Raw genomic sequence first — 22,726 nt, forward strand, 5'->3', positions numbered from 1 at the left:
AATAGATTAATATATTAAGAGTAAGAATATTTTGTTAAATTTCAACTGATTAAATGAAGGGCTTGTCAAATTTATATATATCCAAATAGCAAAAAAATGGCTTGCTTATAAAGGATGAAAGCATTTTTTAGAGTTAATAAATTTTGCATTGAATTTTTTTAGTTGAATATAATTTTTGGAGCTGAATAAAATTATTAGATGAGTAAGAAAAAAAATCATCACACTGTGGAAGTACCTAAAAAAAAGAAGATTATGATATCATCACACTGTGGAGGTATCTAAAAAAAGGAAGATTATGATATTATTCCAAAGGGATGTGGCTGCCAAAATGTTGTCAATATAAATATGGAAAAATTAAAATAAACATCCTCAAGGAGTCTTATCTCACAGTAATGGGGAAGATCATTCAAACTTGTCATTTCATAATTGTGCTAAGGGAAAGTAAGTTAACTCCTCAGAATTTTTTTTTTTAAGATTTTATTTATTTATTCATGAAGACACAGAGAGAGAGAGAGAGGCAGAGACACAGGCAGAGGGAGAAGCAGGCTCCATGCAGGGAGCCCGACGCGGGACTCGATCCCGGGTCTCCAGGATCACATCCTGGGCTGAAGGCGGTGCTAAACTGCTGAGCGACCCGGGCTGCTCCTCAGAATTTTTAATTGCAAACATAATTTTTCTCCCATAAAAATATTGATACTTACAGTAATATAAACTTTAGTTAGCAAGTAACTTCTACACCATAAAATAATAAATACCAAAAGAAAAATTTTAACATTAAGATTTGGCTTCTGAAATATTTTTTTTCTTTTAAAATCATTTCATCTCTATCATAACATCCAATTAAGGTTCACAGTACTTGTTTTAAGAGGTTTTAGAACTTTCAGCTAAAATGAGCCCTAAAGCAAGATTTATCTGTTATTCATCTAGTGTTATATGTTATCAGCCTTGTTTTCATTGGAAATGCTTGAGTTTTTGTTTAAAGGAAAGATATACAAGTTCAGAATGGATCTGATTACTCTGTCATTCATATGAGATGCTCTTTTCATTGTGTTAGGGAAGATTTCACACTTCAGATGTTTAAGAGTTTGTGGTTGCCTTCCTTTTACTTTCCAGGTTAAAGCCTAATCTCAGTGTATTACCAGGACTTCTAATCATCCAGATCATATATCTTTAGAGGGATGCTTTTCCCCCCTCTCTAAGATCTGATCTCCTTTCAGGAGAATACACTAAGTCCAAAGACTGAATGTTTGGAACCAATTTATGGCCTATGTTACCCCATAAACCTGTTTGTTAGAATAAAAAATGGTTGGCAATTATGTTTGATGTCCACAACCTTTACTAGCCATATTGGGAATTTGTAACTCTTGGCTGTCTTTTTTCTGTTTATTTAAAAATTCTTTATTTGGCTAGTTCAATAGCCCGTGGAAGTTTTTATTTCTCTTCAATTTTCTTTTTTTTAAACTATTAAGATACCATTGACATAAAAAGAACATATATTTAAGGTATATAACTTAATGTTTCAATGTATTTATACATTGTGAAAAGATCACCACAAGGAAGCTAAATAACTTATCTATCACACCTATATAATATATAGATTACTGTATGTGCATGTATATGCTGAGAAAATTTAAGAGGTATCTTCTTTCAACTTTCAAGTATACAATACAGTCTAAACTGTTAACTGTTAGCACCATGCATACATTAAATCTCCCAAAGTCACTCATCTTCCATAACAGAAACTTTGTACTCTTTGACCAACACTTCCTCATTTCTCCCTCTCCTCTGCTCCTGGTAAAATACCATTATACTTAGGCTCTGCTTTTATGAGTTTCACTATTTTAGATTCCACTTATAAGTGAGATCATGCAGTGTTTGTCTTTCTGTGTCTGGCTTATTTCACTTAGCATAATATCCTCCAGATTCTTCCATGGTGTCACAAATGGCAGAACTTCCTTCTTTATTAAGACTAAATAATATTCCATTGCATGTGTATACCACTTATTCCTCTGTCAGTGGACATTTAGATTGTTCCCATGTCTTGGTGATTATGAATAATGCTGCAGTGAAAATGGGTGCGGCTGTCTTTTCAAGATCCAGATTTCATTTCCTTTTGATACATAAACTTAGAAGTGCAATTGCTGAATCATATAGTGGTTGTATTTTTTTTTAAAGATTTTATTTATTTATTGATGAGAGACTCCGAGAGAGAGGCAGAGACATAGGCAGAGGGAGAAACAAGCTCCTCCAAGAGAGCCCATGTGGGACTTGATCCTGGGAAGTCCGGGACCACGCCCTGAGCTGAAGGCAGACGCTTAACCACTGAGCCACCCAGGTGTCCTATAGAGTTTGTATTTTTTATTTTTTGAGGAATCTCCATATTCTTCCATAATAGTTTTACCAATTTACCAATTTGCTTCCTATCAACAATGTGCAAAGTTTCCCTTTTCTTCACATCTCACCAATACTTGTTACTTTTGTCTTTTTGATAATAGTCATTCTAACAGGTATGAGCTCATATCTCACTGTGGTTTCGATTTGCAGTTCCCTGATGATTAGTGATGTTGAGCACCTTTTTATGTGCCAGTTGGCCATTGTATATCTTCTTTTGAGAAATGTCTGTTCAATTTCTTTGCCGAGTTTTAGTTAGATAATTTGGTTTTTAACAATTGATTGTGAGAGTTTATATTTTGGATATTAACCCTTTATCAGGTATATAGTTTGCAAATATTTTCTCCCATTATGTAGATTGCCTTTTAACGTTGTTGATTGTTTCCTTTGCTGTATATAAGCTTTTTAGTTTCATCTAGTCCCACTTACCTTAGTTTTTGCTGCATGTGGTTTTGGTGTCATGACAAAAGTCATTGCCAACACCAATGTCAAGAAGCTTTTTTCCTATTTTCTTCTAGCAATTTTACAGTTCCAAGTCTTACTTTTAAGTATTTCATCCATTTTGAGTTGATTTTTGTATTCCTGTGAGAATAAGTGTCCAATTTCATTCTTGTAAATGTGGATATCCAATTTTCCTAACATCATCTATTGAAGAGATTATCTTTTCCCCATTGTGAGTTCTTGGCACCCTTGTCAAAAATTAGTTGACCATATATGTGTGAATATACTTCTGAGCTCTTTGTGTTTTGTTTTGTTTTTTTAAAGATTTTATTTATTCATGAGAGACAGAGAGAGAGAGAGAGAGGCAGAGACATAGGAAGAGAGAGAAGCAGGCTCCATGAAGGGAGCCTGAAGTGAGACTCAATCCCAAGACTCCAGGATCATAACCTGAGCCAACGTCGGACGCTTAATCACTGAGCCACCCAGGTGTCCCTGAGCTCTTTGTTTTGCTCCATTGGTCTAAATGTCTGTATTTATGAAATATAGTTTGAAATCAGGAAGTGTGATACCTCTAACTTTTTTATTCTCTCTAGGGATTTCTTTGGCTATTTGGGGTCTTTTGAAATTCCATATGAATTATAGCTTTGTTTCTCTATTTCTGTAAATAATGCCATTGGAATTTTGATAGGAAGTGTATTGACTCTATTGATCACTTTGAGTATCACGGACATTCTTCCAATCTGTGAACATGGGTTATCTTTCCATTTATATATGCCTTTAATTTCTTTCATCATTGTTTTATAGTTTTCAGGGTATAAGTCTTTCACCTAATTGGATAAGTTTATTTCTAAGCACTTTATTCTCTTTGATGGTGTTGTAAATGGGATTTTCTTAATTTCCTCTTCTGGTAGTTTGTTCTTAAGGTGTAGAAATGCTGTTACTTTTTATGTTGACTTTGTATCCTGAAGCTTTATTGAATTTATTATTTATCGTAGTTTTTTGTTGTTGCTGAATCTTTAAGTTTTTCTACATATATGACCATGTAATCTGCAGAGAATATTTTATTTCTTCTTTTCCGACTTGGATGCCTCTTATTTCATATCTAATTGCTGTAACTAGGACTTTTGGCTCTACATTAAATAGAAGTGGTTAAAATGGGCATTCTTGTGTATATTGAATTTTAGAGGAAAAGCTTTCAGTTTTTTCCCATTATTTTGATGTTAGCTGTGGGTTGTTCAAATACGACCTTCATTGTGTTGAGGTAAGTTCTTTTTACACCTATTTTTAGAGGTTTTATTTTTTTTATCATGAGCAGATATTGAATTTTGTCAACTTTTCCCTGCATCTGCTGAGATGACCATGATTTTTACATTTCATTCTGTTAAGGCGGTGTATGACTTTGACTGATTTATATATGTTATACCACCCTTACATCCCACAGATAAGCCCTACTTGGTCATGGTGTATAAACCTTGCAATGTGCTATTGAATTCAGGTGACTAGAATTGTATTCATGATTTTTGCAACCATGTTCATTAGGGATATTGGCCTATAGTTTTCTTTTCTTGCAGTATACTTGTCTGGCTTTGGTATCAGAGAGATACTGGTTTCATAAGATTAGTTTGGAAGTGTTTCCCCTTCTATTTTTTGGAAAAGTTTAAGAAGAATTGGTATTATCATTTTTTAATGTTTAGTAGAATTCACTGGTGAAACCATTAGGTCCTGGCTTTTCTTTGTTGGGAAATATTTGATTTTTGATTCAATCTTCTGATTTCTTATTGGGCTGAACTAGAAAAAGAAGAACAAACTAAGTCCACAATTATCAGAAAAAAGGAAATAATAAAGATGAGATCAGAATGAATCAAATAGAGCTTAGAGGGACGCCTGGGTAGCTCAGCGGTTTGAGCACCTGCCTTCGGCCCAGGGTGTGATCCTGGAGACCCGGAATCAAGTCCCACATTGGGCTCCCTGCATGGAGCCTGCTTCTCTCTCTGCCTATGTCTCTGCCTCTCTCGCTCTCTCTCTCTCTCTCTGTGTGTCTCTCATGAATAAATAAAATCTTTAAAAACAAAACAAAACAAAAAACAAATAGAGCTTAGAAAAATTCAACTAAACTAAGAGTTGGGTTTTTTTTTGAAGTGATAAGCAAAACCAACAAACTTTTGGCTAGACTAAGGGGAAAAAAAGAGAGAAGATGCAAATAAAATCAGAAATGAAAGAGAAGGCATTACAGTGGATGCCTCATAAGTTAGAAGACCATAAGGGACTATCATGAACAATTACATACCAACAAATTGGATAACCCAGAAGAAATGGGTAAATTCTTAAAAATGTAAAACCGTCTGAGAGTGAATCTTCTCAATTTTCATTCATGCAGCTAATAAATATTTACTGAACATCTACCCTGTATAGGCAAGTTACTAGGTATAACTCAGGATAAAAGGCCCAAAGGTTCAGCACCTGCTTTGGGGGATTTACCAAATTATTAAGTTTCTATTTGAGTTTCTGCTGATTGTAATTGCGAAATATTTTAAGAAGAGAATTTCACCCAGTTCTGTAAATAGGTAATACATATGTGGCGATGGTGTTAACCCTAGCTGTACTTTAGAATCACTGGGAAATCTTAAAAAAAAAAAAAAAAAAAAAAAATCTAGGCCCTGCTGAAAACCAATTAAATTCAAATCTCTGGGGTGGAGCCCTAATCACAATAAAATATTTTAAAGCTCTCCAAATAATTTTAATGTATATCCAGTGTTAAAACTGCTACTCTATTGAAGAGGAAGGATTTTCTGATAAATTTGTATTTGTTTCCATTCCTCACTCAAGTTTCTATGAAATGATCCAATTGGTAGCATGGGAGGAAAGTCTTGGGCACCAGCGTATCAGGACATAGAAGTAGTGATTGTTCCTGCCCTTCTGCAAGCCAAGGGAATACCTTTTCTGAATAGTTACACAGTTGTCTAGTATTCATCAAGGTCAACCTGCCCAAATTGGCAAATAGACTAAGTAAGTTCTCAACTTGCCTTCCATTCCATTATTAAGCTTACAAGTATGACCCTTTATGCCTCCAGGTTGTTAGTAAATGACTAAGTTAATGCCCAGTGACTGGAGTATTTTTTGCAAATTCTCTGGGATCCACCTCCCTTCAGTTCATGAAATTTCTTATCCATAGAGTAGAGTTTAACTTTCTACCTTCAAATCAGCATCTGTCATTACCCTGAATATGCTCCCTAAGAGTACTTGAGTTCTGTTATCTCTGCTTGGGCCCAATTTGTGCAGTAGAAAAGAGGAGTTTATCTAACCCTGTTTTGTTTAGTTTCAACCAATGGGGCAGAAGGGATTGGCAGGAAGGAAGGGGCAAGGGGAGGAAGGATAAAGGGAGAGAGAGAGAGATTGATAGAAATTAAAGGGACACCAGATATGACGAGCTAAAGATAAGAGTCATCAGAATTGCATACATTGGGGGAAGGATGCTTTACCTGGAGACAGAAAGAATAAGTATATAATACTAAGTAACACATATTCATGTGGGATCATTAGCTGCAACCCATAACTACATATGCCAACCTTAAGTAGCTGTACAGCCAATCCTACCTCTAGGTTTTGGGGTAGGACTCACTGGTCAAGATTGAGATCCCTTCCTAGTGAGAGAGAGGCACTGCTTGGGAGCCTGGCTCTCATAATAGTGTGTTTCACCACCTCCCTGAGAACCTTTAACCTATTTTGTAGACTATCTCCTTTATGTTTTTATCAAACTAATAATTTTGAGTCTTAGCGCCACTATGTTCTAGCTATGTGACACTGGATTGGGTTTGTAGTTTTTCTGGGGTTTCGTTTGTTCATCCATGATGTCAAGTGGATAGTGCCTGGAACAGAATAGCTGTTCAATAAGTATTTATATCCAACAAATGTCTAAGATGTCCTTCAACTCTAAAATTGAATGTGTGAGCCTGAGACAGAGAGATTTTCTCCTCCACATATGCAGTCAAAACCCATTTTGCTGCCAGATAGGAAGAGGAACAAAAGCTGCTCTTAATATGAATGGTTTTAAAGAAAAATGTTGTTATTCTCCAGGCCCCCATCTTGCAATGGACATCTGGGTGATATGGGCGGATTGAAGAACTTTTGTCTCTAGCCAAAATAATTCATAAATTCCCAGCTCCAGGGTTGTATCGGGTGAGGTTGTGAGAGTCCTAGAGTTTCATAATATACATTTTCCTCATGGGGAAGATGGAAAAGTTGGACTTGATGTTGCTAAAACACATTTGTTTTTATTCTCATTCTTCGCCTCTTTTGGCTACTGAGCAAATGTAAGATCATTTGCAAAGCTTATGGCATGTGTGTATGTATAATAAAGTGCGTGTCCTTCCTGCTAGTGAATCTCGAGCCAAAGGCAGCAAGCCCCCTGCCCTGCACCCCACCATCTTCCAGAGGGAGCAAATACATCGCAGTGACAAATACAACTTAGTAAATATGTGAAAATAAACAGTCTGGGGGGAAAAAAGCCAGAGTTTCTTTCCTCTGGTAACTATTTTGTTTCATTTTACACTTTTCATCTTCATTTTATTGTAGAAAGATTCTAATCAGGTTTCAAGATTCAAAACCTAGAGCAAATACTCAGTCAACAGTTCTTCATGGCCTGAAATTCCCCTGACAGCATTTCCTTCTGTTCTCTGTCATCTCTCTTCCCACTTGCCCTTCCTTCCTTCCTCCTCCCTCCCTCCCTCCCTCCCTCTCTCCCTCCCTCCTTCCTTCTTTTTTTTTTTCTCAAGAAATGCTTGTGGAGTATAACCCAAACACCAAGCACTTTGCTAGGCACTGGGGTTCAGAGATCAAAATCTAGGGTGCGGGGGAGAAGAGTAAATTAAAAAAACCAAAAATATGGGGTTTTTTTTAAGTGAAAAATGGTCCTGGACAATGGCAGGATGTCCTGGTCCTTTAAAATGCTGACCACACTGCTTTTAGTCTCTCCACCTCTTCTTCTAATGAGCCACTTACCTCCAATGCCCCTCCATGCCCAGGCCCAGCTAACAAAATTCTTGATGTGCTTTAAAGTTGCATCCTCAGCAGTGTCCCTTAGTCTCACTTTGCTATACTTATAAGTCCTTTTTGTTCACACCACTTTGAATTACCATTACATAAACTGGCATGTGTTGTGTTTATGTGGACAGTACTGTCTTCCTCTATACTATCAGCTTATGGGCACTGGTTTTATCTTTCTTTTCTTTATATCTTCCTGCCTTGCACAGAGTAGGTACCTATCCAGTTCAGGGTTGGATAAATTTACTGAATAGAATATTAAGGCCAAGAACCTACTGTAGGCTCCTTCTTGAGTAACCCCTTCTCGCATCACACTCTTGGGACACACATGGCCCATATCGGACATTGCACCTAATATGGTGCCTTCTCTCTCACCAGCTTGTCCCTTTGTCCAGCTCCTTTTGGATTTAGTATCCAGATCATACCCACTAGCTATTGACTATGAAGTATACTGTTGTGTGTTTTAGGTGGACTCATATGTATTTTTTTCCAACTAAATTATAACTTCAAAAGAGTCAGGTCATCATTTTTGTTTTCCACAGTACCTTGCATAGTACTGGTTCAGATTAGAGGCTCAATAAATGTGTTAAATGACTATAAATCTGAAAGCATTATACAAAAGCTTCTTAGCCAGAAACCCTGCACAGGGGCTCATTTTCACTGTTAGACTGCTTATTGTACATTTTCTCATTAGATTTTCTGAACAGCGTGCTTGGAGCAGTTTCTGGCTTCATTAGAAGTTAGGCATGATCATTATGGTTTACACTGTCATTGTTCTTGCTTTTTTCTTTTTTGATTGCATGAGTGTACTCCTCATTTTCATAACCTCAGCCCATATTTGTGAAAACTCATGCTTTGTTGTAGCATGTCTGTCTTTGAAGAACAGGCAGAGATATGTAAAATCATACTTGTTTGGAAAAAAATTGGCAGAGATTTTTCTAGCTGTAATTTAGAACATCCCAAACACTCATAATAACAAATAAACCAACTTGAAACTCTCCAAAATTCAGTGTATAATATCCTCATGTGAGTCTACATTTTAATTTAACAATTCTGTAGCCTCTTAGCTGCTGCTAGAGAATCTGTAAAAGTCAATGAAGATTTCCTTAATTTCATAAGGTAGAGAGAAGATCAAGCAAACATAGGGGATGTCTTCTCAGAATGTTTTCTCCAAACCTCCATCATTTCCATTCATACTGAATTTGTTCTCTACATGAAGTTTTAGTAACCCCTCTCTATATTCATAAACCAGGGTCTCTAAGCTGGCACAGCATTCACAATGTTTTTATAATGAGAGATTAGTAGAGAGCAGAGGTGTTGAATTATAAAACTAAGGTTACAAAAATATGTTACCTATGCCAAAGAAACACTTTTAAGTCAAGGCCTCCATTTATAGCACCATTTTAAAATTTGGGCCTCTGTTACCCCCTATTCTGTTTAAAATTGCTTAGAAAATTCAGCTTTCAGGCCAACTATTCTTTTGGCTTCTTAGGCCACATTAGAGCCTCTGGCAGATTGAGAAGAGCTAGTGTGACACCAGGGCTGTGTCTATTCCCAGCCAGCTCACCTACTGATGGATGATGCCTGGCAGCATGCCTTCTTGTTGTTTGTTGTATTATTACGACAGAGAGCATTTTCAAAAGCTACATTTATCAAGTTGTCATAATAGTTTGGCTTGTATATCTATCTACTCAGAAAAAAAAATAAATCTCTCCCTTAGCACTAATCTGTTCGAGCCACGTGATGTATCACATGCACAAGAGGCAGTGCCAAATGAATAGGCCATTCTGCATGAGATTAGGGAACCTTGCAACTCAATGCTGAAAAGAAGAGATATTTTTTATGCATGCCTTTGAAAGTCCCATAGCACCAAAGACCTATCTCTCCCATGTTTCAAGGGTACTTTTCCTTGCTGGCTCTATGTGTTGCAGATGCATTATTTCCAGAATTTTGGTGGCTTTGTCTAAGGAAGGAGATTTAACCTCAAAGAGGAAAAACATTGTCTGCTGCAAAGGTCAAAGACACCTTTTATTTTTTTTTTCAAAGACATCTTTTAACTTTTTAAAAGTTTTTATTATTTATTTATTCATGAGAGACACACAGAGAGAGGCAGAGACATAGGCAGAAGGAGAAGCAGGCTTCCTGTGGGGTGCCAGATGTGGGACTCGATCCCAGGACCCCAGGATCTTGCCCTGAGCCAAAGGTAGATGCTCAACCACTGAGCCACCCAGGCATCCCAACACCTTTTAATGTTTAAGGTTGGTTTCTCATTGGCAAGTATCACCAGATTAAGTATTACTTGTTTGATTTTTTAAGGTTTTATTTATTTATTTGAGAGAGAGATAAAGAGAGAGAGCTCATGAGGGGAGGGGAAGCAGAGGGAGAGGGAAAAGCAGGCTCCCTGCTGAGTGGGAAGCCTGATGTGGGGTTCGATCCCAGGACCCTGAGATCGTGATCTGAGCCAAAGGCAGCTGCTTAACGACTGCCACCCAGGCACTGTAAACATTACTTGTTATGAAGAATTTAGTGAGCAAGTTTCTTATTACTTGAGCTAGGTGGTGGTCTGGGAGCTCATGGCTGTTGCAGGTGGGTAGAGTTAATTGTTTGACTCTTGATTTTGGCTCAGGTCATGATCTTAGGGTCCTGAGATCAAGCCCTGAGTCAGAGCTTGAGATTTTCTTCCCCTCTCTTTGCCCCTCCCCTGCTCTCACTCTTTCTCACTCTTTCACAAAAAAAAAAAAAAAAAATTATTTGAAATCTATTAACATTAATACAGCACTCACTGGCGATGCATACTAGAACATCTCCAATTGTTCAGAATTGGAGTATATAATGAATATATAATAGAAACATGGTTATCTGTAGATAGGTTTTTATTGAGATATAACTGACATATAACATTGTACAGGTTTAAGGTATGCGATGTGTTGATTTGTTGGTTTTTATTCCCATTTTTCTCATCTCTTAGCCCCTTCCCTTTGCAATCATCAGCTCATTCTCTGTATTTATCGGTCTGATTCTACTATTTATTCATTTGTTTTGTTTTTTAGATTCCACATATGAGTGAAATCATATGGTATTTGCCTTTGTCGGTATGACTTATTTTTCTTAACATAATACCTTCTAGGTCCATCCATGTTGTTCGAAATGGCAAGATTTCATCCTCTGTGATGACTGCATAATATTCCCTTGCATATATATGCCACATCTTCTTTATCCATTCACTAATCAGTGGATACTTAGGATGCTTCCGTATCTTGGCTATTGTAAATAGTGCTGCAATAAACACAGGGATGCCTATATCTTTTCAAATTGGTGTTTTCCTTTTCTTTGAGTAAATGCCCAGCGGTGGAATTATTGGATCTTATGGTATTTCTATTTTTAATTTTGTGAGGAAACTTCCTGCTCTTTTCTATAGTTGCTACACCAATTTATGTTCCCAAGAGTTCTTTTTTCTCCACATCCTCACCAGTACTTGTTATTTCTTATCTTTTTTATTTTAGCCATTCTGATGGTTATGAGGTTATATCTCATGGTGGTTTTGATTTGCATTTTTCTGATGATTAATAATGTTGAGCATCTTTTCATGTGTCTGTGGGCCATCTGTATGTATTCTTTAGAAAAATGCTATTTGGGTTCTCTGCTTATGTTTTAGTGAGATTTTTTTTCTTTTTCCTTTATTTTTTTGGTGTTGTTGTATAAATTCTTTATGTATCTTGAATATTAACTCCATATCAGGTATATCATAAAAATTTTAAAGCATACAACATGTTAATTTGATGCATCTATATATTGCAGTATGATTACTAGTTCTTTATTAGCTAACATCTCTAATATGTCACATAATCATTTCATTTCTATGGTTGGAACAATTAAGATCCCTCTTAGAAACTTTGAAGCTTATGATACAGTATTTTTTAAATCACTATACTGTGCATTAGATTTCCAGGACTTATCTATCTACTAGTTGCAAGTTTGTAAACTGCATCTCCCTAATTCCTACACACACACACACACACACACAGTACCTGATAGCTACCATTCTACTCTGTTTTTATGTAGATACGTTTTGAAGAAGGGGTGGTGCTGAACTTGCTCCTCTTGCTGAGACTAAGCACCACACAAATAAAATTTCCACATGAACAAGGCTCATTTTTATTCTCATGAAAGATATTCTAAATTAGAATTAAATAATTATTATAGGGATGCCTGGGTGGCTCAGTGGTTGAGCCTCTGCCTTTGGCTCAGGGCGTAATCCCAGGGTCTGGGGATTGAGTCCTGCATCCAGCTCCCTGCATGGAGCCTGCTTCTCCCTCTGCCTATGTCTCTGCCTCTCTCTGTGTGTCTCTCATGAATAAATAAATAAAATCTTTTTAAATAAATGAATATTATAAACATAAAATGCAGGGCATTAAAGAATTACTTTTTTTAAACAAACAAGTGAAACAGAGCTAAAGGAAAGAAGAGAACACAGGACTTAGGAAACCCACCACAGTGGCATGACCCCTAACTCCTTTTTCTACACCCTGTAAGGCAAGATCACCACTAACCATCTGTGATGCATAGACTCCACGTTCTAAACCTTAGTTTTTATCATCTGGTTTGACCCATGGATGAGGACAGTGAGCATCTGAGGATAGCTTTACACACAGGGTCCAGAGGTTCACGTAACTTCCTTTTTAATAGCTAAGTTGATTGGTATCAAGTGTTGTTTCCTCTTACAGTAATGTGTCTGTGGAAAATGAAAAGCAGCCCAATGGTGCATTTGCACTTGGTCTTCTCAAGTGTTTTCAGAATTTGTTATTCCTCTTGAGGACTTTGTTAAAAAAAAAAAAAAATCCCAGAAATGTAGAAGTGCTTTAAATGGCTCCTTGGGGACATCCTCCTGCAAGAGAGTTCCAGTGAATACTGCGAGGCTCAAATTGAAGTAAGGGAGGAAAACCCGCACCAATACTACCCAGAGCCTTGGTTCCAGCTGTAAGTCTTCTTGTCTTGTCTCAACTATGCTCCTTTTAGGATCCACAGTCTGAAGGACCCCAGAGTCCTTCTGTCAGCTTCAACTGCAATGTGGTTTTATACCTGTCCTCTTGTGAAGAGCTTCTGGTTTCCTTCTGGATAACTAAAAAGAGAGAGATGAACAGAGGAATGGTAGTATTTTAAAGTTCTTTGCCCATGTGTCCATAATTGAAAACCAGGATGTATTCCAAGAAATAGAATAACCTGGTTGGTTCATACTGAGCAGCACTCTTGAGCAGTATTTAAGAATCCTGGAGTCTTTTTTTTTTTAAGATTTTATTTATTTATTCATGAGAGACACAGAGAGAGAGAGGCAGAGACATAAGCAGAGAGAAAAGCAGGCTCCCTGCCGGGAGCTTGATGCAGGACTCCATCCTGGGACCCCGGGATCGACCTGAGCCTAAGGTGGATGCTCAACTACTGAGCCACCCAGGTGCCCCAAGAATCCTGGAGTCTTAAACACATGGTTACCACACTTTCCTGAAACACTTTCCTGACACCAAGGATGAGTCTGGTTATAGCCCCAGAAGAATCTGTTGGCTTAGGAGGAGATGAGAAGAATTTTGAGGTAAAAATTGATGTTATGGGATCCCTGGATGGCTCAGTGGTTTGGTGCCTACCTTTGGCCCAGGGTGTGGTCCTGGGGACCTGGGATCGAGTCCCGTGTCAGAATCCCTGCATGGAGCCTGTCTCTCTGTCTCTGTCTCTGTCTCTGTCTCTCATGAACAAATAAATAAAATTGTCATGAATAAATAAATTTTAAAAACTGATGTTATGCCCATTTTTAAAATTCTTAGTGAGGGATAAATTGAATATGCCTCCCTATGTTAAAGACTTAAATTATGTAAGTGGGAGGATGGGGAAGTAGGGGCCAATAAAATGCTAAAGCCTGGAAAGGGAGCTTCTAATTTTCCATGGTAATTCATCTCTTCAATGGTTGTCAAATTATGGTAATTGAAACAAAGATATCAGGATTTTAAGAACTGGAAGAGTTCAGATGGTTTGTTGTGTGTTAATTAGAGACCAATAAAGTGTGCCTCAAGCTTACACTAATCTCATTATAAGTGAATTAAAGTCTGAATAATTCACAAAGAATAGCTTGTCATTGAGATGATTTCCATTTTTGAGAGAAGGAATTAAGTCAAAATTAATACATGACTGGCTAGAAGTAAAGCGCTAAAATAAATAAATAAACACATAGAAGGAACTTTCCATACAAATCTGGTTTGGAATATATTTGAATATTTGTGTTCTGTTCTTTCATACTTGAACCAGTTCTGAGTCCTTAACTGGCACAGCTCTTAGCTCACTGGTGAGCTAAGTCGTGAAACTCTTCTATAGTTTACATCGAGAGGATGCATTTATTTAAAATCTCTGTTATCAGTTATAACAGAGATTGCTTCGGAACCCATGGCTTGCTATGGAACTTGCTTCGGAAACCATTTTGGATTGAAATCTCTGCTTGTTTTCATTCCTAGAGGTGAATTTTATTTTGTTTAAATGTGAAGGAAACCATTTGGCTGTTTTATATTAACAAACTGTTAAAGAAAGGGAGAAAATATTTTTTACTGCTTGATCCCCAATTGAGGCTTTTGTGTCTAGATAAATGCCTTGGATGAAGAAATTCACGCTTGGCATGAATCAAATCCTTGTGGTGGAATAGTGACTTCATTAACTTAAATAAAATGTATATTTTGGTTTAATCAGTTTGAACTTTCAAAAAGTATAAGCTTCTCTTCACCGAAGTTCTTTCATGTTACTTTTTTTTTTTTTTAATTTTTATTTATTTATGATAGTCACAGAGAGAGAGAGAGAGAGAGGCAGAGACACAGGCAGAGGGAAAAGCAGGCTCCATGCACCGGGAGCCCGACGTGGGATTTGATCCCGGGTCTCCAGGATCGCGCCCTGGGCCAAAGGCAGGCGCCAAACCGCTGCGCCACCCAGGGATCCCCTCTTTCATGTTACTTTTTATAGAGGACCGTGGTTCTCTTAGAGATGTTCCCGATGTACAATGCGTGTTTAAGTATCCTTTACTTACTAGAAGTGAATTTACCAGAACTGAAGAGCAGCTGATAAATTTATATGGTAACAGTTAGGTGCAGGTAACCCCCGCCCAACTCTCATCTTGGTTCCCAGATTTCATCTAGTACTAATATTCTACACATCTTAAGCAAATCTTGTTCCATTTTTTATTGTTTTACATGCTTTAGAGTTAGGGAAATCTGGGTTCCAGACCCTGGTTCTCTCATCTCAATTTTTTCATCTATTAAATGGGAATGATGAAAACTTGCAGAGCTGTTAGAAGCTTCTTAATAATGTACACAGACTATGTAACCCTGGGCCAGATACCTGTAGAAGGCACTCAATATATCAGAAGGGCTAGAATTACTGTGGTTACCCACAATTTGATAATGTTTTTCGGTAATGAGGACCTTTCCAAAATCCAGCATGACTGCTTTAATATCATTTGTTAGTCAGTTAAATGAAATAAGCTCTTGAGCACCTGAGTAGCTCAGTGGATGAGTGTCTGCCTTTGGCTCAGATCTTAATCCTGGGATCCTGGAATCCAGTCTAGCATCAGGCACCCCGCCAGGAGCCTGCTTCTCACTTTGCCTATGTCTCTGCCTCTCTCCTTGTGTCCCTCATAGATAAATAAATAAATAAATAAATAAATAAATAAATAAATAATCCAAAGAAAGAAGCTCTCACTAAATAAAGTAATACTGTATAGTAAAGGGAAGGCTTAATTCAGGGGAAAGATAAAATTATTTGCAAATCAATCTGAGGTGTTAGACAATTACAGGATATTTTTTGGAAATTGAAGCAAGTGTTATTCTTTGTTTTTGTGTTTTTTTTTTTCTAAATAATAAGGATTTTAAAGAATCTTTTTATGATGTGCTTATAGCTCCTATTTTTCAAGAATGCTTTTAAAACATGTGTTTATAGTTGAAAATACATGGGGAAAGGCTCGTTTAAGTTATTGAAGCAGGTATTTTTCTGCTTTTTTATTTTGTTTTGGTTTGGTTTTTAGTAAATGATATCTTGATAATAACCCCTTGGCATTTGAACAGAGCTTTTATAAATTATCTCAGCTAGTAATCACAGCTTTGTGCCCTACCATTCCAACATATATTTGACAGCTGAGAAGGGTTAGACACTGAGAGGGCAACAGGCTTATGCAAGAAATGCAAAGTCTACAACCTACATCTTCAAACTCTTAATTTAGAGTTGTTTTCATTATTCCTTTCAGGGGGATAAGTCTAGGAAAAGAAAACAAAAGGAGGTGAAAAACATAGAGCTTTAAGGTCTTAAAATCTTGGTGGTTCCCCTTTGTCTATTGCCAAGTTCAAAATTAGAAGGTATTTCTCTCATCTATAATTCCCCACATAAACCCCAAATTCCAATAAAGCAAAACTATATCTTTTTATACCTCTATGCCTTTGCCTGTGGTTTCTTCTCCACATATCCTTAACACTTCTTCAATATCTATTATATTTGTATAGTTATTATGCAATTAATTTATCAAGTGTCTACATAATATTTACTGTGTGCTAGGTACCACTGGAAGTACTTCACAAATATTAACTCAGTTAATCTTCATGATAATCCCAGGAGATAAATAATATTATCCCATTTTACAGATGATAAAACTGAGATATTGAAACTGCAGAAGAAATCAAGATTCCATAAAGAGCATTCTGGTTTCAAAGTGGGTACTCTTAACCATTATACCATGACACATATGTACTCAGAATTTCAAAACTGAAAACTTATCATATCCAGCCAAGACCAGTGTCTAAATGGCATGCGACCAGAGGCCTGTGGGTTGTAGAATTCATTACCTTGTAAATTTACCATCAACTGGAGCCTAGTTATCTTTTTAGCCTCAGAAACCTGGTATTTTTCAGCAATCATACCAAGAACAGATCCTTTTCTTGAAGGTGGACTCAACAATGCTTTGACACATGAGATTAATGTTTCAAACTAGAATGCTAGTTTATTTATTAACTTATGATGAAAAATAGGACTACCACATGGACCAAAATACCCACGTCAGCATAACAAGCACACTCTGCCTCTCAGTAGTCCCGAGAAACCAGATCACACTTGGCAAGTTGCTGGATCAACGTGGCATTGTAGCAAGGGGTATTCCTGGGATGAATACAACATTAATTGGCATCAGCTAAGTTAGCATGAGGTATCTATATCATGATAGCAACAGCCTTGCCAATGGGACCTGGAGGACATGAAGTTCATTGGCCTTTTGCCTGGGACATTGCTAGGCTGGGCACTAACATCCACTTATCTGTGTCATTCTCTTCTTTTCTATGATTGTAATGCCTGGCCAGCCCTTCCTTTCCTTTCCCACATTCTATTGCTAATGCGTGTTATTATGTCAGACTGTTCACAGTCAAGTCTTGAGGCCTGGGACCTTTCTATCTCTTTAAGACAGTCTTGGTGTAATTATATTTTCAGATACTATTCTCTATTTGATGAAATCCTTAAGACCTAATACAAATACCATCTAGTTTTTCCTACACTGAATTATAACTCCAGGAGTGGTTTTCTTAATACCAAAGACAAAATCATATTCATTCTTCTTTGTATTTCCAGAAGAAAGTGCATAGCCTAGCACATAATAAAAGCTCAATGGATATTTGCAGAACAAACAGGGAAATTAGGAAGTAGTAAATCATCATGATTATGAGTGTAAGCTCTGAAGCTGGATTGCCTGACTTCATAGCTCATCTCTACTACTTAATACTTATGGGATTTTGGCAAGTTACTTAACATCCCTAAGTTGTAGTTTTCTCATCTATAAAACAGGTATAATAATGGTACCCTATCTCCCAGGGTTCTTGAAAAGATTATTTTATTTTATTTTATTTTATTTTATTTTATTTTATTCTATTTATTTTTAAAGATTTTATTTATTCATGAGACTGGTGGGTGGGGAGGGAGAGAGAGAGAGAATGAGAGAGAGAGAGAGGCAGAGACACAGGCAGAGGAAGAAGCAGGCTCCATGCAGGGAGTCTGACTGGGACTTGATCCTGGGTCTCCAGGATCATGCTTTGGGCTGAAGGTGGCGCTAAACCGCTGAACTACCCAGGCTGCCCGAGTTTTCTAAGATTAAATAAATTAATACATATAACAAACCTAGAAATGTACCTGGGATTTCATAACTATTAGTTATATATAACCATTCTCTCAGCATTTTAGGTTATATTTTTACTTGTTTTGTAAAAAGTATGACTTATTTTGCAAATAGCAAAGTACTGCTGTCCTTGTTTTAAGTGTCATCATTGAATATTTAATCAAGAATTGTTTTTGTTCACAAAAATTCAGTAAAATGGAAACTCCCATGTAGTGCTGATGGGAGTATGGAACGGTACAACTTTTATGGAATGCAATTTGGCAATATTTATCAAAAGCCTTATAAAAGTTCATTCCCTTTAGTCCAGTAATTCCCCTTCTAGAAATTTATCTATCCTACAGCCACAGTCAGAAACTTGGATAAAACATATACACGGACATAGTTTATCACACTATCATTTATCATGCCCCTAATTGGAAATTACTTAAATGACAAGTCATGGAAGAATAATTATACAAATTATGTTACCTTATTTAATGGAATAGTATGTAGCTCTCAAAGCTATGTCTTTAAAGTTATTTAAGAGTATGGGAAAATGCTTCCAAAAATTTTAAGTGGAAAAAAAAAACCCAAACTACAAAATGGTATAGGTGATGTGATTTCCTTCACACGGAGAAGAAATCAATAAAACCAAAATAGTAGTGATTATCCTTAAATGACACAACTATAGGGGATTTTGTTTATATAATCTTTCTTTCCCAAAACTGCTACAATGAGCATGTATTTTAAAAATAAAAATAATTTATGTGTTTTCATGGTATTAAGTGTATCATTTTAAGACATGTTGAATAGTAAGTCTCATTTTTACCATATTCCAGATCTACATTTTTTTCAGTGAAATATCTCTTCAGGTTTTATACTAGAAATAATTAGGAAGACTCACTTTCAGAAAACCTTGACTTACTTACTTGGTTAAATAAGCACCAACTGTAAGTGCTTATTGTAAAAAAATTTTGAAGCAAAACGAAGGTTAGGTTTCAGCCCTCATGGAAAAATCAGTTTGCATGTACAACTTCTTGAGATCTGCTGTTTAGTGTTTGATAGGAACTTCTCTAAGAACATTGTTACTCAGAAGAAAAGAAAAGAAACACTTGTACATTAGAATTAAGAGAAAATTGCTTTTATAAGCAAATCGTTTCAATTTTGAGCCTTTCACAGGTAGTAATGAGTTTGTTTCTCCTTTGTCATGTAGGAGCTGTGAGGGAAGAAATATCCGATATAGAACATGCAGTAATGTGGTAAGTATTGTGTTCCTGTGACTGTGATCATGTATTTTTTAAACAACTGAATAATGCTAAGCAGTTTTATGTATCCTGAACAAGAAATTAATTACTGTTTCGGTAAGAGTTATTTATCTCACACTATAGTGATTATGCAACCTTAAAAAAATAGATATTTTTAATATTCCTTAATATAAACTTTCAATGAGTTGGCCAGATTTCAACTAACTAGACTATTTCAAAACAGGGACTCTACTTCTTTTCTGCTTTCTGACTTTTCACATCTAAGTCCCTTGAGAACCAAGAAGAGGAATGATAAAAGGGAAACCACTGGGGTCTTGTGAAATAGATATTAATCAAACTCAGATTTGACAAATTCATTCATTCATTCAACAAATACTGTTCAGTGCCAACTATGTGTGAGGCATTACACTAGTCCAAGGAATAATAACATGTGGTCACTGTCTGGAAACATCTGTGATAAAGTAAGATGCAGAGAGAGAAGATAGATGTGCAAATAACCACATTCTAGCACAAAGTATGACAAATGCTATAAGAAAAGTATAAAATTCTTTGTGGGTTAAAAGTGGAGAGGCATCTGAAGGCTCTTCAAGGAAAAATGATCTGAGGTGGGGCTTAGAGGACCGAGAGGGCTGTGACATGATCCACAGTGAGTGTGAGGGGGTGACAGCCAGTCCAAGTAAAGGGGACGCAATGGGCAACTTTGGATGAGGAAAATGTTCAAGGTGTGCTCTGTGTACAAATTTGGATAGGATTGTGCCTGGCAGTATGGAAGAAAATAATTGAAAGATATTCTGAGGTTACAACTTGAACAGATTTGAATGTTAGTCTTCCAAACTGATATTAATTCAGTGAATAATGGGGGATCACTAGAGGCTTTGGAGCAAGAGAATGATATTATTTCACTTCAGGCAGATGAATTCTGTAACGATATGAAGGACACTCCAGAACAGGAAATGAGTGGGGAGCAAGATACAAACAGGGCTTACACCAGAAGGAAATAGGTACCTGACAGATAAAAATTAAGGTCACTTTGCAAGACTTCACAAGTAATTTAAATTAGAATGATGAGTTGAAGTGAGAATAAAGGAAACAGAGAGGTGTATACATATTTAGAGCCCTTGGGCTGGCCCATCCTCTGTTAGAGGAGCTCTTTTCTCCTCTATGGGATTCACATTTTCCTCATTCCATTCAGCTCAGCTACCAGCTCCTCAGAGGAGTTTCCTCGACCACCTTATCTGATGTGCTTGTCCCACTGCCCAGTCCCACCATCTCTCACAGCAATTAGTCTGCCTCCTTTACAGTACTTTGACTTTCTTTGTAGAACTAATCTCTACCAAAGTTTATATTCTTTGATTACTTGCTTGTTTTCTGTTTCCACACTCTAGAATGTGAACTCCATGAGGATAGGAGCCTCATGCCTCATGTTCGCCCCTTTATCCCCCATGCCTGGAAATGTTGACTTGCACATATTAAGCACACAATAGAAATTTGCTGAATTAAAATGGACACTCGGGCCTCTGGAAGAATGGTGGATACCATTATCAAAACCAGGAGCGTTGGTAGGAGGTTTGGGAGAGGAAAATGACCAATTTGACGTAAGAACACTAAAGAGTTTGACTTGCAGGCCAGTATAGGTGGTATATTCAACTATTGCAATGGGGATTTGGTCTTAGGAAAGCGATCAAGGCATAAGCCACAGAAAAACACAAATAAGATGTATAACATTTGAAGATTTAGAAATAGTTCCTTAGGTAGAGCATGTAGAATCCTAACCAGAGAGAAGCGCAGAACCTCAGTGAATGTCTGTATTCAGACAGAAAGAGAACAGGAGGGCAGCCGGGTGGCTCAGCGTTTTAGCGCCACCTTCAGCCCAGAGCGTGATCCTGGAGACCTGGGATCGCATCCCACATAGGGCTCCCTCCCTGCATGGAGCCTGCTTCTCCCTCTGCCTGTGTCTCTGCCTCTCTCTCTCTCAATCTCATGAACAAATAAATAAAATCTTAAAAATAAAAGAGAGAACACGAGAGAGGCAGGTAAACCACACAAGGCATCATGAGAGAAGTAGCAGAAGACATAAGAATTTCTAAAGGTGTTCAGTAGGATGAATGTTGCCTAGAGGTTGAACACCAAAAAAAAGGGCTGCTGGGGCAACTGTTTCTATAGTGTACTAGGGACAAAATCAAGATCACAGGAGGTAAAAAAAAAAAAAAAGTATCAATGAGAACATGGAGTTAATGGGTATAAGCTATTCTTATGAAACATTAACAGAGCATTAACAGACTCCATCATCGGGGGAATCACATAGAGGTAGGTGGGTAGTTGGTTTGTTTGTACTGAGGAGACCTTGAGAGATAAGTTGATCTAAAAAGGAGAGATTGATGACATGAGGAGGTCAAGGGATACTTGAAGTCCCAGGCCCCAAAGGAGACAGCAGGTGACAAGAAGAGGAATCTTGGTGGGACACCTGGATGGCTCAGTGGTTGAGCATCTGCTTTTGGCTCAGATCATGATCCCAGGGTCCTGTGATCCAGTCCCACATCAGACTCCCCATGGGTAACCTGCTTCTCCCTCTTCCTATGTCTCTGCCTTTCTCTCTGTGTCTCTCATGAATAAATAAATTATATATATATATATATATATATATATATATATATATATATATATATATATATTTAAGTGAAGGAGGTGAGTTGAACCCGAAGTAGTCAGCATGAAGACCTACAACAGCTACTGGGGGAATCAAGTGGAAGCCAGCAAAGCAAAATAAAAAAATTGTTGGATGGCAAAGAGGCGGTTCAGCTGAGGCCAAAAAGCTTGATCTGACAGCAAACAAGATCAGAAGGGCATAAGGACTTAGGCCGGTGGTACCGTGATGCACTGGGGCAGGTATAGAGATGACCCACAACTAGAGTACAGATGAGATGGGCTGAGAGAAACCAAGATGAATGAAAAGTATAAATATTTTTAACGTACAACCAAGGAGAGTGCCAGCAACTAGAAGTTATGATCATTGGGAGTCAGAGTAATGGTTTGGTGGAAAATTTTGCCTAGTTCATTTCTGTATTTTCACTGAGGACACTAGGTGCCACACGGTTCAATTGCTGTTTGGTTAAAAGAATCAAATCTGTAGTTCTTGAATTTTTAAAAAATGGTCCTGACAGAGTTTGTTTTAGAAATGGTATAAAAAATGTTTATAAAAAATGTTTAATGGAAATATACTTTAGCTCATTGATTTTCTTTACTATCCCTTTTAATTTAGTGATATCTTATATATCAGTTCTTTTCTTAACTACCATGATGTTATTTAAAAATCTTCATAATGTCCATTCTAGTCCTTTATAGCCTTTAAAAGAGTGGAAAGGGTCCAAACTCTCCTAAGTAGATGAATGCCTAAAGCATCATGAGCAGATGTCTGCCTACCCTTTCCTTAAAGCTCTTC

General features: G+C 37.2%; 1 protein-coding gene across 4 annotated transcripts in view; it reads left to right on the forward strand.

Moving 5' to 3' along the window:
* Positions 1 to 22,726, forward strand: part of ADAMTSL1 (ADAMTS like 1) — an 873,193-nt gene that overhangs the window by 529,159 nt on the left and 321,308 nt on the right. For all 4 annotated transcript variants that reach the window (XM_049116156.1, XM_049116157.1, XM_049116158.1 and 1 more), the window contains one exon: positions 19,236 to 19,281. In XM_049116156.1, coding sequence (XP_048972113.1) covers positions 19,236 to 19,281 — 46 coding nt within the window. The remainder of the gene's footprint in view (positions 1 to 19,235; positions 19,282 to 22,726) is intronic.

This window comes from Canis lupus, chromosome 11 (genome assembly GCF_003254725.2).
Source record: "Canis lupus dingo isolate Sandy chromosome 11, ASM325472v2, whole genome shotgun sequence".
Taxonomy (NCBI): domain Eukaryota; kingdom Metazoa; phylum Chordata; class Mammalia; order Carnivora; family Canidae; genus Canis; species Canis lupus.